The sequence below is a fragment of the Leuresthes tenuis genome, unplaced genomic scaffold (assembly GCF_036924035.1).
Source record: "Leuresthes tenuis unplaced genomic scaffold, fLeuTen1.0.hap1 SCAF_2, whole genome shotgun sequence".
NCBI lineage: Eukaryota > Metazoa > Chordata > Actinopteri > Atheriniformes > Atherinopsidae > Leuresthes > Leuresthes tenuis.
In genome coordinates, this window is record NW_027325356.1 from 9,305,652 (window position 1) to 9,324,005 (window position 18,354).

Sequence of the window (18,354 nt, forward strand, 5' to 3'; positions counted from 1 at the left end):
CAAAGTTCATCCGCAGTTCAGTCAGGTAGATTGTTCACTTGCAGTTCATGCCGAGTTCACAGGAAGGGGGGAAATCCCACAAAGACTGGCAAAGGTCAATATTCCAGGGTTAAAACCATGAGTCAATTTATTGATATAGTGTGACTTTCTCTGTCTTTTCTTTTGCAGACACAGTGGAAATAGGTGAGTGTCTCAATTATCAAATGTAACCCATTTTTGTCTTTGTTTTTGTCTTTTCTTTTAACTTCTTGTTTGGTCTCATTGTGCATACAAGCGTCCAGTGAGGCACAGACACATTATTACTGTTTGACCACCACTTGAAAGATAGTAACCATGGAGGATTTTTTTCACTGCAATCCATAAAAGGGTCTTAGTGTTGCTGCAATGCTTTCTTATCTCCTCGACATCTTTGCTAAACAGCATTCACTGTACTCAAGGGCATCCCAGGCTGCACAGTGTGAGGGTGTAAGGGTGCAGTAACCACTGTCCTTGCAAGATCCTTCCAAGAGTGGCTTCTTCCTGGTGTTTTCTTCTTTACTTTTTACTTGTTTGGGTTAATGCTAAATCTGAATAAGATTTTATCCTTTGTACTTACACCCTGGAGCTATGTTACCATACATTAATTTTGGGTCTCTAGACCAGTGCAACAGCTTCTCAGGGGTTCTAAATGGTTGCAGATTTACAACTCAAAATTTCTCAGTATTTATTTTTATCTTAAGCTAGTGGAAAATGTTCTTTTTGTAGTGCAGAGTCAGTAACTGACAAATCACATCAGACTTTATCAACTTTGGTTTTTGAGGGATTTTATAAGTTAGCTGTTCAAGCTAATGATATCTCTGTGACTTTATTGTAAACACCACTTAAAGCTATTTTCAATGTTTCAAGCTGGCTGATTACCAAAAACAATGTCAAAAGATTTGAGCTCACAATGGATGTGAATAATATCCTTCTAATATAAAGTAACGCCTATGAAAATCAGCTTTTCGGCTAGCTTGGCACATTTAACATGTTAATATGTCGATTAATATGCATTGTCCCTTAATAATAATTATAAATAATTCCAAATAGATGTAATTGCTTAATGATATGATAGTATTAAAACTATGATGATGATGATGATGATGATGGTTATTTCATCTTCTCTTGTGGCTGTCAGAGTTAGAACGGATGGCGCTAACATAAATTCTGACGAGATAGCATCCAGGATCAACTTCCATGCAGTTGGTAAATGCAGTAGATTACTTTACAGTAGAGGTACTAATTCTAATAAACAAATATTATAGCAAAAAGTTATTTTCAACCAAATCTGGCGATGTGGCACCTTCTTACAGGATAGTGCTGAGGTCTGTTTGATTGAATGTTTTGCCCCTTTGGTCATAGTGGTTTCTGCTCTTTTACTCTGTAGCTCACTGAACAGCTACAGCCCCTCCCCTGATAGCTAAACTGGCATCAATGTCTGATTTTGAGTGTCGTGTTTACAAAATGTAACAGCAGTCTCAGAGGTATATCTATATGTATAGAGGCTGGTGGTACTGCAATGGAGATGTCATAGAGGCGTTATTGTCTTTTAGGAGTGCTACCCTCTGACCAAGACTGTTTTGGAGGCTTGAATATTTCCTCGTTAATTTAAGTTGCGTTGTCACTGCAGCACACATGCAGATTGTAAGGGACAAGTTCCCGCAAAGGTTTCTTGTGCAGATCTAGTTAGCTGGACCTCGCCAGTAGGGGAATGTTTAGGAAGCAGCTCATTAGCATTGCAGTCATACTACTGAAACAAAGGCTTTGTCTCGCTTTCTCTCTGCCTTGTAAATCTCCTGTTTTGTGGTGTGAGGTCTGGCCTCAGGCTGTTGTAGTGGCCTCACAGTTGACGGTTTAAACAAAGTGGGCTGGTTCAATCTCTGACCTTCATCAGAGTCTCCTCCCATCTCCTTATGAGGCCATTCTTTCTAATCAGCAATGAATTGTGAGGCTGCAGCATGGCCAGTGATGGAGACGAATGGACTGTGTGACGAGCTGCATGAGGCAGGCTGCATCACATTGGCTTACATGCACACACTCACACAGCTTCTGGTGCGTGAGAGAGGCATGAGGCTGACAGGCTGACTGATACTAACACTGCTGAGCAGAGAGGAGGGCAGAGGGAGGAGAGGAGACAGGGGTCAAGACATGGAAGGAGGGACACTGAGATGGTAGTTAGGGCACAGACACTTATACTTGAGTATAGTGTGTGTGTGTGTGTGTGCGCGTATCTGAGCCGGTGGCAGTGAGTCTGCCATGTGGCCATTAATTTGTCCACAATTACTCTCTGATGTCCTGGCTGAAGGCCTCAGACTGGAGTTTCTCTCACACCAGTTCATGTTTTTTTTATTTTATGGCTCCGCCTCATGGTGCTTCACAAACTGATCCTGCCTGGCAAAACCTTTGTTTGTATGAATGTTTCATGCAGCATTCAAACATCGCAGACATCCAACGTAGTACAGTTGCTACCTGATCGGAGTTGAGTTCTGTCTTTATATTTGTCTTTAGATTTTTTTTGTAATATTTGGCATGTTTGTCTCTTTCTGCTTACTTTTTCTTGCTGTGTTTTTTTTTTTGTGTGAGCCTTGTAAAATGTAATAGATGAGATTGTATTCAAGGCTGTGCAGATCTCTAATTAAAAGCTTTATATTTAATGAGCCTGTACTGAAAGATGTGTACTACCAACGCTGTGACGTGATCTGAAAGCATGAAACCACGTCTGATTGGTGAAACTTCTTTTTATGTCCTATCCGCTGTGTTATTGTTACGTATTTTCCTTAATAGAAAACAGGATGAATAAAAGAGAGTGAAACACTTTTACATATTTGCTGTAATGGGTGTGGAAGTAAACCACAGCTATTACAGGTTTATTTCCTCCCAGAGTCACTGATGCCTGTTTTGGCACTTCTGTGTCACAGAGCCGCCGTCAGATGATTCAGGCCGACCAGATGAAGATACATTCGGGGTAAGTTTTTCTCCTGAATGATGTTGATAAAGCAGCTGTTAAAACGGCAGCCCTGCTGTCAGCAGAGATTTGCAGCAAGTTTTCTACACATACCCAAACCACAAAGACCCTTGTACAGGTGTGTACTTTGCCATGACCTGTTTGATACATGTCACGGCAAAGTAAGGCTGCAGCACAGTCACAGCCAAAGTTTGGACATTGATGATTTTGATGATGGAATATTGCGGCAGAATGAAGTTGGGAAATTTGTCAGACTGGTCGCTATATCTGAAATGAGCATGACATCGTAACACTGCATTATATGATAGGAATACATAATGTGTCAAAATTACTTTCTGCTACCAGGGAGAGTGACAGGTCTATTTTTCCATTGATTTAACTGTCTTAAAAAGTCATACTCTTTTCAGTTAAGTCTGTCAGACCAGCAAGCTTGGTTACTAGGGTGGCAAATCCACCCCTAAGTGGTCGTAATGACTCAACCACATCTGTTAAAATGCATGAGATTCATTCATGCAAAGGAAAGCAGAAATTAGTTGTAGTGTTATAAATTCCAGCTGCCCAAACTGTATATTTTCCTAAAGTCAACCACTTTTTTTTTTTACCTTTGGGGTCATTATGGTGTCATACTTGTAGTTTGTTGGGTGTGTCCCTGGCATGCCATAATAGGATACCTGAATGGTAGAAAGCCACTGAAAGGAAAATGAATTGTACCTGTGCACATCTTTTCCTGCTATGACCAGTTGTGTGCTGTGATAAACACTGTGGTAACACCTCATGAGGGCAGCTGCACAGAAAATATTAACATTAACATTGCTGAAGTGTGATGTGTCCCTGCTACTGCACCTCCTAACAGTAGCAGATTTGTCACGAAAAGTGTTGCATGATTTGGTAAACATTTCGTGAAGCATGAAAAGATACAGAAACATTCATTTTTGGCTTGCAGCTTTGTAGACATAAATAACAGCTTGCGTTGGAAGACTTAATCAGACAGCTCTCTACTCAATCAAGTTAATATACAGTTTTGAGAATGCAGTAAAATAGGTTTCAGTGATGCACTTTGACAGCTACAAATATGATTTTGTGCACAAAAGATCAAGCTAAATCTTAAACAGTCAGCATCCTATCTCTTCACTGCTGTTGATCTCTGTCGAACACAATTTGATACGTTTCTTAATCTTAACATTTAAGGAGAAAATAGATGGGAAAACACTGCGTCTAAAAAAGTTACTTTGGTTGTTTGAATAAACTTTCTGGGATACAGAATTTACTTTTATCTGTCTCTCAAGTTAATGTAGCTTAACAATTGTTGGGAGTATAGTGATAGGAAAGATCCCTTTGTACAATTTGTTAGTATTTCTCAGTTAAACTGAAAGGCTGTATCTTAATCAATAAATACTAACAAACAATTTAGTTGGTAACAAATGCCCCCACCGTTTCTTAAAAAGAACATTGTGCTATCTTGCAGGTTATTTTTTACACTAAGCTACAGGCCTGTGTTTGAGGCTTCTAAACTGAAATTAACCAGAGGTCAGGTATCTATATAACATCTATATGATGAAAAAATAGAGTTACCCAAAGTTAATGGAAGAGGAAAAAGCAATAAATTCAACCAGTGTGTTTTTTTAGTTTTAACAGTTAGCATAGTGCCAAAGTTGCTCACAAGATGTGGTGCCTGTATAAGTTAAGTTAGTACAAATTTCATGCTAATTTGCGTAAGTCAATTCAGTCAATTTTCTCTCATTATGGCTTGCTAAATGGCTGCATCAAGCTAATGGCTGATTAGGATACACATGCAAATGATTTTCAGTGTATGTAAACAAGCATACACACAGTCCACCTACAGTCCTTTAACACTGCAGACATTTTGGTTTTAAAAAAAAAATGCAGATAAACACAATTTATTAAAAAGGCTCAGTCTAATCAAGTGAAGCTGCAACAGGGAGCCACAACACCAGGACAATGAGCGCGCTTACATGAATGTAACAGTCATTTTTTGATACTGATATTTCACACCTGTGCTTTGCCTGTCCTGACAAGACAAAATGTCAATTACTTGGCTGTTTAAAACTTGCTTGATTTATTTAATTTTTAGATAGATAATTACTTTTCAGATTACTGCTATGTCATAAGGCATGAGATAATTAAACCCTTAGTATGATGATGAGAAGCATGCTACGCTGATAGGGCTATTAAGACTCTATTATTTGCAGCTTCACCCCTTCAGGTTTGTACAGATTGCAACAGAAATAGCTGTAAGGAGCACCTTGTCATCCTGTAAATGAGCTGAGTAAACTAGTGCTATCTGCCAACTAGAATACATTAAAAAAAAAAGACTATTTAAGAGTCTTTTTAAGATGATCCCAAATCTGGAAAGGACTGTGAAGTAAACATAGTCTTCGTGTTGCTGCCCTAGTCTAACAAAGCATTTAATTTCTTCTAGGTTACCATTGCAGTGGGTTTGGCAGGCTTCGCTTGCGTCCTCCTCCTCGTCCTTTTTGTTCTGATCAACAAATACGGCCGGCGCTCCAAATTCGGTATGAAAGGTAAGTCTACACAGATAGTTAGATGAAAGGATAGGCAGGCAGACCATTAGCTTTTTTTCACCTTTCTGTCAGTTGCACTATTGTTAAATCTTCTTAAATCTTTGTTTCGTAGAGAATGTACATGAGCAGCTTCTGTAACAGTGATAGATTTTTAGTGCATGTTAAATTAACCACAGGTTCACATTAGAAACATCCCCGAGAGGACTCATCTGGAAAAATTTTGTGTTGCTGTATGCTACATGTACCTGACTGCTAAATGCCATACTTTCATACTAGTAAGCCATACACACATACAGAAGAACAGATCAATACACCAGAAGATAGGATTTGCAAACACAATAGATACAGTTTGTCTATACACAGAATCTATGTTGAGTGAGCACATGAGGAATGCTGAATTAATTAGTGGACTTGGCGCTGTCGATCATGCTGAGGAATTCAGTAGGATTAAAGTGGATTCTGTGCATGCTGAGCTTTCATTTTTGGGTCAGCTCCAGGTTTTTGCTTATCTCTCTGTTGTTGTCGAGGAGAAAGATTTTATAGTGCTGATCTTGGGGCAGCGCAGGGCAGAGGGGAGAGGATGGGAGTGACTAAGGTCTTGGTGGTTTAGGGCTCAATTTGCGAGAGGATGATGAGCTGATTAGCTGTCTCTTCCTGTCAATGTGTACAGACTGCTGCTGAAGAACCTGCTCCATATACACCTCTTGTTGAATGCTGGCTTTTTGTGCATTTTCATTCCTGTCTGATTTTCCTCTATTAGAGAAAAAAAGTCTCATAACATGCCACCGTGAGTCTCAAACAAAGCATGTTCTTTATTATATACTGTAAGTATGGTGTAAAGTCGCATGAGTGGCTGCCACCTTTTAATTAGCTACTTTACAGGATTAGCGTTTGTTATTTACCTCGGTGAAGAACTCTCTGCTGGAATAATTTAGGGGGTGGCAATTATTGCATTGGACCAAAGCTGGCTCTAATCAAGAATGAGTCTTAATGAGGCATTACAGACCTGTTTGTAATGTCATATTAATTTTCAGATGAGCGAACAAACTGAGAAAAGAACGTTATATCAGTTACAAATCTCAAAGAGGAAAGTAACAGATGAGAATACAAGCAAGACATCATATACATTTAAAGCAGTGGGACTTTGTGTTTCCATACATTGAGCTCCGCTTGCTAACGATGCTTCTCCTGCACACTAACTTTGTCATTTCTTTTTTTCAAGCACCTTTATAGAGTGGATTTAAATGGATTTTACACAGCAGACAAGTTTGATATTTACATCCACCCACAAGGACGGGCTGCTGTTGTGAGTTTTATTTAATTCACAATCCAGTATATGTTGCATCTGAAAAATCAATGTAAATCTGGCAGTAAAACGCAGTCTGCCCAGAATCTGTGTTACAGTGCTGCTTTATTTTTACACTTGCCATGAAAATCAAAGAAGAGGCTCTGCCTCACATCGCTTGCAGCATTGAGAGCGAAGTATGTTTTCATGCTCAGAGCATCTGCCAGTGTAGGTCAACTCTTTGCAAAAGGGTGCTTCAGTGGTACTTCCAGTACTCTCCACACAATTCATCTGCTTGATGAGAAGTTATTTTTTAAACATTGCAGTATGTTTTACATGTTTCTTTAATTTTCTTAACAATTTTAGATTTTTTAAATTTATTTTTTATTTTTATAAAAGCTTTGAGTGCCACCTACCTCTCCAGCAACAGTTGCAGCTGCATATATCATGTTAAGGCGACTCGCTTTGCATAAGGGCACTTCAACATTTTCAGTTGAGAAACCTAGGAAAAAAAATTTTCATACAATTTTCTTCAACCAGAATGTTTCCACGAGTGATTTGAGCTTGAGCAGCTTGAGTCATCACTGCTGAAATATGTCCGATTTTACACAAGTGTTATTATGAGCATATACAATCTATAATGAAAAAGATGGAAATTCAATATTTGTCCACCATTCAGCAGAAATAATGCTCAGCTTTATAGTCTAATGTAATGATAAACAAGCAAAAAAATCAATGTTACTGCTGCCATGGCCTCTCATTTGTTGTCTGGTTGTAGTTCGTATGCCAGACTGTGGGTACATACAGTAAGCCTGTTCACTTAAACATTGAGGTGATACTGTCCCCACTGCTATTGTCAGTGATTGAGGGGATAAAAGACCTGAAAAGAAATGATGTTAGTGTGGACTCTTTCAGGACCTCACACTGGTCTGTATAAAGGCCTGATTTGTCCACTGTGTGTGTTTTCTGCTCCCACTCTTGTTCTAGAGAATCAGCTGGAAGGCTTGAAAAAGTCATTACCTTTGGATAGAGCCATAATGGATTTTCGCTCCACTAAATCACTGTGGCTCTTTTGGTTGTTGGAGTTTGATCACTGACCGTTTCTGGGCATCCAATAAAAACTCTCCCCTTTATTTTTTTTTCTCTTTTTTTTATGTGACTGTATGTGTATGTGAGGCGCATTCAGTTGATTGATACCACCAGCAGCTCTGTCTGCTGCTGCCTGTCATTTACAGCCGCTTACTTTATGTGAATCTCTTGTGGTTTATGGAAGATATTTTACCTATATGTGCATATCAGCTCATACTGTAGATGACCGGTTGTTCTAAAGAATCGTCTTCCCTTGCAGGCAAAGCATCAGGCTCATCTTGATTCACACCGGTGGGTTTTGAAGTATCTTTCCTGTAGATTTTTGTCAGTGAGGAATCAATAATGCTTCTTTAGAAAAATACATTCATCACATCACTAATGAGTTTTGTCCTCCCTGCCATCTTTTCTCATAATCTGACGGAAATAATATTGACTATAATTTCAGCCAGTATACAACAACAATGCATGTTGGTTCGTCAACTTCCCTATTCCCTGAAATAAAACCTCCTCAATGGGATGACCTTCCAAATAGGTGAGCTTTCACCTGGTATAACTGCCTCTCTAATGGCGTTTTCATCATTACAATGCATACCCATTTCGAAAGGAAAATAATTAAAGCAGTATTAAACAAAGTTTAGGCGTTCATGAGATTTGAGAACAAGTTTGACATTTTGCTACACCCTGGTTGGATTAGGATGCACATAAGGAGAAAATGATGCAGGTTATATTTTTGGCTACATATTATCACAGTGACAAGTGGGAAACTTGCTTTATTTTCTATATTGGGTTTCTATATTTGGTTTATTACTGACATGTACAGTGCACAACATATATATATAGGCTCCTCACCTTACTCTATAGCATATATGTAACTCTACAGCAATGTTTGTATGGAATAGGGCTGAAAATCTTTCGTTAGATTTGCCTTTGAATCTTTTGGAATTTGGTGAAGTCAGACAATAGTAAACAGCAGTAATTCAAGATTTAGTCTGAAAGTGCATAAGACCATATTCTGTATGGCTGCCTGCATCAGACCATTAGAAGTAGTTTACCTTGTGTTTCAGTAGAGGGTTGACCTTGACCTCCTTAATGTCCTTGTGACCTCTCAGTAAAACGAGCTAATGCTATGTTGCTACGATAATGGATGAAAGTAGCAAGCAAAGATGTCCTAAAAGGATAATAACACCAAATAAACTTAGTTACGACGTTTGGAAAAACTTTGGATTAGATGTTGTAAATGCTGATGAGAAAATATAGAGTTGTGTGTCAACTTTACACACATTAGCTGTTTTGCTTTACAAGAACAGCTAATCTACATTTTTCCCCGCTAAGTTGCCACTCAAGTGAGGCACTGGAGATTCCACAAATAAGTGAGTCAACGTGAGGTATGGAACGTCTGACTGCCTGCTATTTAGAACAGTCAGCTACAGCAGATCCCCTGGCAGAGACTTGTAAAACTGCCATTACTGACAAGATACCAGTATTTATTTGAAAAGGTATTTCCATCAGTACTGTTTCAAGAATTTATGAACTCAGTGTTGTCATGTTAAAATAAAATCAATAATCAAAATCAACAACCCAATTAGCAATACAATTTTGGCTGAAATGAGTCATTTAGTATAACTATATTGGAAATACTGTGTGAAGCATATGTCTGACCCATATATGCTGAGGTACCTGGATGTCAGGGTCACATGAGGTACAGTTAAAGGGGCCTGGCATGGGCCACCTGCGAGGCAAACTGTGCAAACACACTTCACATTTAATCGGATTTATCCATCATTGCTACTGAGAGTACACCAGTAGAGGATCTTGTAAGAAATCAACCAGTGACATTTTTTCAAGATGTTGGCCTCTCCACTCATTAGAAATTTGACCAAATCAACATTGACAGTTTTCCGGGTTTTGGTTTTAGACATGGAGATGGACAGGTGGATAAATCTCGGCGATGCTTCGTGGATCACTGATGCACACACTCATACTGACGCACACATTTAGTATCCACACACAAAGCTTGCCCTGCAGCAGCCTGCTAGCCTATGTGATCCAGAAATGCGTGTCAAGCCGACTTACCCTTGTCTCCGCTACATTACCTTAACCAAGCCTGGGGATGATCAGCTCCCACACACACACACACACATATACACACACAGCAGCGTTTACTGCATCACTGCCTCACTTGGCCTCCAGTGGCCGGGGTGAGCTCTTCCGCCAGGCAGTGAGACATGTCCGTCTGCAGAGAGACCCACTCCTGCCATATGTCTGAGCAAATGTCAAGCAAATTGCCAGTAAAAGATATTTTGGTTAAAAGCCTGTCCTCATACACTATATGAACATAATGTTGTTTAAACTGAAAGCGGAACAGTCAAACACACATTTACTCAATGATATTACTCTATTTATGTATTTCTAATTCAGCTGACATTCAACACTGTTTTCTAAAACAGTGGGACAGTGTGTAAAATGCACATGAAAGAAAACCTCTTTATTTAATAGAAAACTCTATAAAGACAGCACATCCTATACTGAAACTGATTCATTTTATTGTTTTCTCTTTTTTAAATTTTGAGCTTTTGAACTTGATCTATCTGAAAGAGGGTGGTTCTCTCACTGAATTTGTGCGTCTGTGGAGATTTCTGTGAACATTGAGTTTTAACTTGAGGCTGATGATTTATTTTCACTGACAGTTATTTTGAGACGTGTTACTGAGGGTAGTGATATCAACCACAGGGTAGTGTCGGTTAATGCGGTGCTTAACATTCAGTAATAGGGAATTTTATCCTGCACATTTCAGGTTTTCTAAATCTTTTGAGGATATTTTGAACGGTCAGTGATTAAATCCTCAAATTCATTTTGAGTTAACATTGAGAATCATAATTCTTAAATAGATTAATACTTACCTCTCTGGTATACCCAGTATGTTGCCAATTACCCCATTATTTGAGTCCCAGGTAAAACCTTAGCATAAATTATTACAAAGAAAAACCAAAACGACTAAACTGAGTACATAAGTTCTTAATTTTTCTTTTCATGTATTTTACTCTGTAGTCTATTTTGCACATTTATTTTATGTGGATTGTGCAGTATGAGTCATGTGCAAAACAACGCTATGTGAGACTTTCCATTGGATTGTGCCCCTCTGTGTTGGGTGGATTATTATTGTTATTTCTTCTATTTGCTCTTGTTTTTCAATGTGATATCAGATAAATCTGCAGCCCTTGGAGCCCGAGACAGATTTCCTTAAGGGGACAATAAAGTGTATCGTATCATATGGTATTGTATTGTATGGCATCGTATCGTATCGCAACTGGAATTTCTTTTTGCTATTTGAATGTATGTATAGGTTTTAAATGGTTCTGTAAATAGAATTTATAGACTAATTCATTGTTACGACCAGATAACTTGTACATATTACAGAGGTTAAAATCTACTCCTCCCCATTCATAGATTGTGGTAATCTGATAATACTTTGCATGCTTGGCAGTACTCTGTGCAGTTATTAAAAGCAAAATCTTATCAGCAGTTACTTGATTATTAATGAGCTAATAATTCTCTAAATTAGGAAGTGTTCTCTTTGTAGCACTGGTAAAACATTGCCCATGCACTGCACATTGTTAACGTTAGCCTGTAATAACACGGAGGAATGGGCTGACTGTGAAGCTTAGGTCGATATGAAAATTTAACATGAATTTGAATGGAGCATTAACCTGCTGATAGGCAGTTACTAATACAGTTACCAATATGTTACTTCAGCGCTGGTACCTGCGGTGGAGTGTTTTTAACATCCTAGGCCAGTTAAACACGTCTAGCAGTAAGACTGTGCCTGAAAGACGGATCAGTACCAGTTGACTTTGCTTGAACTGCAGAGGAGGAAAATGCAAGTATTTGAGTCAATTCGGTGGGTGGTAGTCTGAGCTCAGTTTACTTTGTGTTAGCTCTTAGGCTGTTTCTAATATGCTCTGTCGTATGTTAATAATCTATTTTTAATCTGTTTTAAGCGTAATTAAGTACTACTGATCTTAAAAGAGTCAGACACTGTAGAAGAGAGGGGTGGAGCAGAATGAGTGGGTCACCCCAGCCTCTAAAACGGGATATCGTGGGCAGGACATTCATTGTGGAAAAAGGAGCTATTGTATTTTATCTCTAAGGCATAGATGTCAAACTCAGAACTGCAGTGTAATTATATTTGGCCTGCAAGATAATACCAAATGCCTGCTAGAGCTGGACCACCGGCAGACAGCACATGCACTGCTAATACTACAAATCCCAGAATGCTCTGCTGGTGACCCACAAGTGCCCCCTCCTCTGCTGACATTCATCAGCGACCTCATGCTACCAGTCACAACAGGCCACTCCTCCCAAAAATTGCCAAACGAAAGGTGGAAAACAGGAGCTTTCCAGACAGGTGGGAAGCAGCATATCTGTTGACAAAAATTTGTTTCTCAACTGAAAAAAATCTATCTATCTAAATAGGGAAAGAGGCATAATATTTTTTTCAAATTATATTTTAGAAATGAATGCCACAGATGTCTTTTATTTGACATTTGATTTCACATGTGTTTATAGTATTAAGCTTTGCTTGTTCCAGATTCAATTTTTAAGCAAAACTTAAGTTTGATTCCACATGAAAAGGTTCATTGTTATATCTGAAGAGAAGAACTTCCTCAATTGAAGACATTTTTTCCAATAAATATCAAGGCTGACCAACGACTTTGTCCAAGTTTTTCATTTTGGCCCACTGTGTATTTGAGTTTGACACCCCTGCATGGGGTGTTCATATGGTATTCAGCCCAAAGCCTGTCACAGACATTTCAGTGAGACCTTGGTAAATTCTGTCAAATTGTCAGAAAGAGACAGAATATGTGTTTCTTAATGGCATAATTTGTATTATTTCACATGTGTTGGTGCAGTTAGCTTAAAAAAATATATATATATCTTGTAATTAAAAAAGTAATGACGCTGCTAGTAACTCAGTGGCAGTTACTGCATCACTTATTATTAAATCACTTGTGAATTATTATTTTAGTTCCTAAAAGTAGAGTGCTCAGATACCAAGGTCAATGCTGCATTTCACAGTTTTTAACAAAAATGACCCTCATTCCCTCCAAAGTAGTCTCTGTCTATGCTCCAACCCTCCACCAAGATTCATGAAACCCAGCTTGGAAGTTTTTGCAAAATCCAGCTAACAAGCAGACAAACAAACAGCAGCAGCATCGAGACAAAGGCCAAGGTGGCGGAAAAAAATCAGCAGCAGCAGAGACACAGTGATCACCAAACTCGTGTCTTTCCTGCACAAACTGTGTTTACCCTTTGCTCAGTTGCTACAGCGCTGTCATCTTAATTGGCTGTAATTCATTCCCCTGAACACATGCGACAGATGGGGGGCTGCCAGAAAACAGCAACAGGACCGCTGGGAAGTGCTCCCACCCAACCACACACACCCTTTTTTTGTTCCTCCCTTGTTTTTTTGTTATGTCTCTTCCCGGAAAACAAGCCAGTTTTTAGAAAGTAAAGCTTATCCCTCCATCGCTTCTGTCGTCACTGTGTTGTTTTTCAAACCAGCTCTGCCTCTGATGTATTGTGCCGCAGATCGCCAGCGTTCTCAGTTAAACCCTAAAAGGATTTTAATGCAGCCTGCAACCTCTCAGCCACGACCAGGCATGATCTCCCCATGTTGTTCCACAAGTCTTTTTGCACTTTGTATGGAAAATGAAATTACAAAAAAAGAAAGGAAAAAAGGGACTGTTTACTTATTGAAGTAATTTAAAGTTGCATGAAAGCCTTCCCAAGGAGTTTGGCGGTTGCGCCATCTGTCCCTAAATGGATGTAGAGTGCCAAGGTGGCCTGGGGTTATTGCTGTGGACATTGTGTTCCTGCCACAAACAGGAATTCTATTTTTTATTTCATCTTATTTGGGGTATTCAGCGTTAGACTGCTAATAGCTAAGTGCCTTCTGTCCTCATGGACTTTTCTGCAGAGATGTACACCACTCACCCACTGAAAGGCCAGGCTTGCAGAGCGGACATGTTGAGTGCACTTTAACTGGGTGTTTGGAAGCTTCTCCCCTTTAAATTCTTTGCTGTCAATAGTTCAGAAGGCTGTCCTCTGTCTACTGAATTTACCAATAGCTTAATATAGCTTTTCGAAATGGCAGAATGGAAGTGTAGGGGTAAAAGAAGAAGGCTTTCTGAGTCGCTGCAGGATTATGCTGCCATCCCCTAGGGGGATGTTCAGAAAGGAACAGGTTTGCTCCTCTTTGTCAGCCTAGTTAAGACAAGCTGTGGTGAAGGAACAGGCATTTTGCTTTATGAACACAATTGTAGTCGGTCAATCATCAAAAAGGCCAAATGCATCAAGAGGGACATCTACTCTATTTCCATGTTTTAGATGACAATATTGTTCTGGACATAATCTGAAAGTGAGCAAAATATTAAATAATAATCGAATACTCATGCCATTTTCTTAAAGCCATTATTTAATGTCACATACCTCATTATTCACCCTCTTCTTATCAACCATTTACCAGCGGCCATATTTCTTTCGCTTAAATTTTACATCAACAGCAGGCGTTTTGTTTCCAAGTGAATCTCAAGCAGCTTGCTACACTAAGTATTCAGAAACACATTTATATCTGCGGTGAACTTTAATCCAACCTCCCATCCATAAAGTGCATTCTCTGTCCTGGAGGACTCTGCTAATGATTATTGTGCTCATTTATTCTGCGGTTTACTTGATGCCTTGAATTAGACTGATGCGCTATACCGCTGATGAGTTTCTTCCAAGTTAATGAACATTAAGGGACTGCGTCTCACCAGACAAGCCTGAAGTACAACAAAGTCAGCTTGGACAGCACTTTCGACATGTTTTAATACAGAGCTGACTGTTCCCTTATGTCTATACTATGTCAGCAGGAGGCTATTGTAAATGCCATCTGCATTATTATTATGAAGTTGAGTCCCCCTTCTCTAATGCTGCATTCCAGCTGGTTGTCCCTCTGAGGAAACATTTACTCTGAGTCCAGCTTGAATTTTCTATATAGGAGATAAAATTCTTGCCTAATTGTTTTAATTGCATTCCTGAAGAGGAGAAGTGAACTGTGAAGGTTTTTAGCTGCCACTCTATCCACTCTGCAATTCAGTGTGAGTTTTTGCTACTGGCACAGGAAACAGCTCGTCTTATGTAACAGCAGAATGTGGGATGCCGCATGCTCCCTCCTACGCTGGGCATGATTGTGTTTCTTTTGTACTGACAAATATATAAAAGCAGTTCTTGCATTGAAATTAATTTCTCAGCTAAATCACTGATGGTATGACAGTTTGACAATTACAGCATTCTGTATAGATGCACATTGTACTGTATTTATGTGCAGTGCTTATATATACAGCAATGAGCCTGTTTTACAACAGAATATCCAGTTATAGTCATTTTGAAATTTATCATCAATAACATAGTACATGTTGCACTAAAGGTTTGATCGTGACAGTGATGAACAGAATAGGATTTTGTTATTCAAGTAATTCATGGTGCCGCTCTGTATACGCTTTAAATCACATGTTTTACGGTGATGTATTCTTCTATTCGTTTTCTAAAAGTAGAGGTACAACACAGTAATGACTACAATAATTATATTTTCCAAAAAAGTTTGCAACACAATGTGAAATTAAACAAAAACAGAATGTAATAATTTGCCAATTTAATAAACCAATATTCTGTTCAAGATGAACATTTTAAGAGACATTGGTTGGCTGAAACGTTAGGATGAAAAGTTTCCTCTGCCTAAAGCATGTTGACTTCAACGTTCACTCTTCACATCCCCCATTTAAACTATTCGACCTCTGACACTTAGGCACACTGACTCAGTTTTGCTTAGTGAGTAATATTTTACTTGAAACGTAATGTAGACCCCTGATTATTGTCCATAAAAAGTGAATTCAACTTTAAAGGTATAACAAAATGAAGAGGACAACTGTGTACACCATTGGCCCATTACATGCCACAGTATTCAGGTTTCCATTAAAGTACTCCATGTAGCACTTCCAGGTTTCTTAAAACCAAGACATAAACATCATCCAGGTTTTAGAAAGCAGGCTAAGACTCTATGTTGGGATACTCCAAAAAAAGCTATGATAATCAGGATACTGATGTGTTCTCCACATGCAGACTCACCAACAAATAATCTAAATGTTTGTGCACATTTTTGTGCTTTCACTTTTCTGTCATCCTTATCAAACTGAAATGTGCTACTATCAGTTAAAAAGCCTATGTAGTGCATTTTTCTTCCTTTTTGTCTTACAAAGCAAAGCTAACATTTTTTTGTGTATCATGCTATGCCTGTTCAAAGCCAGCAACATCACTGCAACCAAACGAATCCAGAGCCTCGGTCAGCCAGAAAACTTCCAGGTCTATTAAATATAGCATTATCCTTCCATCAGCCTCTCCTCCCATCTCCCCACATGTCCCATAGGCCCATGTTCCCATCAGCCTTCCTGAGTTTGCATTAACACACCTATGGGACCAGCAGACCCCTCTGTTAAGGATTGAGAACATGCTTCCATCTTTTATAAGGTTGGTTAAAGTTTCAGCTCTTGAGAGTAATTGTGTAATCACAACAGGGGGATTAATTATTAATAGAGGCATGCTCACACACAGAAAATGAATCTTCCTCCATCTCCTCCTGCGTCTTGCTGTCTGTACTTTGCTGTCTCTCTCTTTGTACCTTTCTCTCCTAAACCCACCGCCTACCCTTCGTTTCCCCACTAATGGAGTTAGTGAGCACCAAGGCTGGAACAATTAAAACAAAATTCATTTGAATGAATTAAAGAGCAGCGAGCTGCAGTGGCTGACACTTCTGAGGCAAGATGAATTATCCTGCATGGCTGGTTTAGTAGCATTTTACAGTGGCCTTGTCCTGCTTCATTAACCTGTGTATTAACCCGTGGAATAGCATTGTTAGTACACAGCGATGCAAAATAGATTGGGGGATGTATGTGTAAGTGAGGAGGAGAACAATTACAACTGTGTGTTCACCCCGCTGGTGTTAGGTTGCATTCAGCGGTTAACTGTGAGCCTGCAAAGAGAGGTACTGAATAACCAGTTTTTGCAGTCATTTGCGTGCATTTTCCTACGTTTTCCAGGCGGCAGAAGATGCGAACGGTTTGCTGCCCTCTTTATGACAGACTTCAGAGACCGTTAAGGAAATGCCAAGGCCATCTGTGCTGCTCTAAGAGGGTGTGAAATGAAGACAGAGAGTGTGTCACCCAGCAATGAGGGGTCATTACCGACCCCTCAAAGGCTGCAGAACATGTCAATTTAACAGGACACAGCCTTTCGGGCTGCTCCATTTCTTTCTTCTTTTTTTTTTCATATGCATTGTCTCTACGACATTTTAACAGTTAGTAATGAGTTCAGAAGAGTCTAGAGTTAAAGTGTGCTCTGCGTAAGACCTGTGATGCTCAGAAACGGCAGCTTAATGGTAGCTGGCGATGATTGGATGCTGCCAGATGTTCAGAGTCCCCACAATCATTGCACCATCACTTTGGTAGATGTGCTTAGAGGTGCTACAATGACTAAAATCGCTATGTTGTTTGTACACCTTGCTTGCTCAGTACTATCATTAACTAAAAGGTTTAGATGTTGAAGACATCTACCTTGGTTACCTTAAACCATAACCCAACTCATCCCATCTGTTGCAGGATATGATATTAAAGAGTAAGCCAGTGAGGGCTTAGATCCTTCACAGGATTCCAAAAGACTCACTGTTCATCAACATCATCAGCTGGATTTGAACTTGGCTGAAGCTGTTGTTTGAGTGGAAGTTAATGAACATGTTGCTGGCAATACAATGAAAGGGATCACCACCATCTTTCTGTAAGATGTTAGGGTATGCCAGTTAGCGCCAGGCGCTTGATTTGATGTGTTTGATTTGTAAACATGATCATTTAGCACCGTTAAGGCAATGTATCTGTCATTCCTGCTATTAATGTACAGTTTCAGATCATCCAACATAGAGTATATTTGAAGGTAGATGTACTCTAACATAATAACCAAACTCCACAAGAAATTTATTATATGTAAAAAGTGCTATTACCCAACATTGGTAATCATTCATGCACTTTTTAAGGCAGATACACGTTTTTCTAATGCAAGAAACTTATATTCTCTTTTACAGAATATAAGTCGATTAGTGTGTAATTTTTGTCTGTAATGTTACTACTGTTTGTTAAAAGTGTTCTACTACTTTTCATTTACCCTTTTCAAATATAAAACGTACAGTACAAATAAGTGGTGACATGCTCTGGTGTGGTTTTGATTCAATTTCACTTGATTTTTTAACAAACACCTCAGTGCTGCGGGGTGCAACTGCTTCCTAATCAACACTGTTCTCATTCTGCCTCATGCTGCTGTCCTACTAATAGGGTTTTTTTTTACACCCTCTTTCTTTTTTTGTGTGGTTT

General features: G+C 39.1%; 1 protein-coding gene across 1 annotated transcript in view; it reads left to right on the forward strand.

The window, feature by feature from the left end:
* The window catches only part of ntrk3b (neurotrophic tyrosine kinase, receptor, type 3b), a 189,334-nt gene that overhangs the window by 101,049 nt on the left and 69,931 nt on the right, over positions 1 to 18,354 (forward strand). Inside the window, exons 9-10 of the mRNA XM_072380127.1 lie at positions 2,937 to 2,983; positions 5,424 to 5,526. Coding sequence (XP_072236228.1) covers positions 2,937 to 2,983; positions 5,424 to 5,526 — 150 coding nt within the window. The remainder of the gene's footprint in view (positions 1 to 2,936; positions 2,984 to 5,423; positions 5,527 to 18,354) is intronic.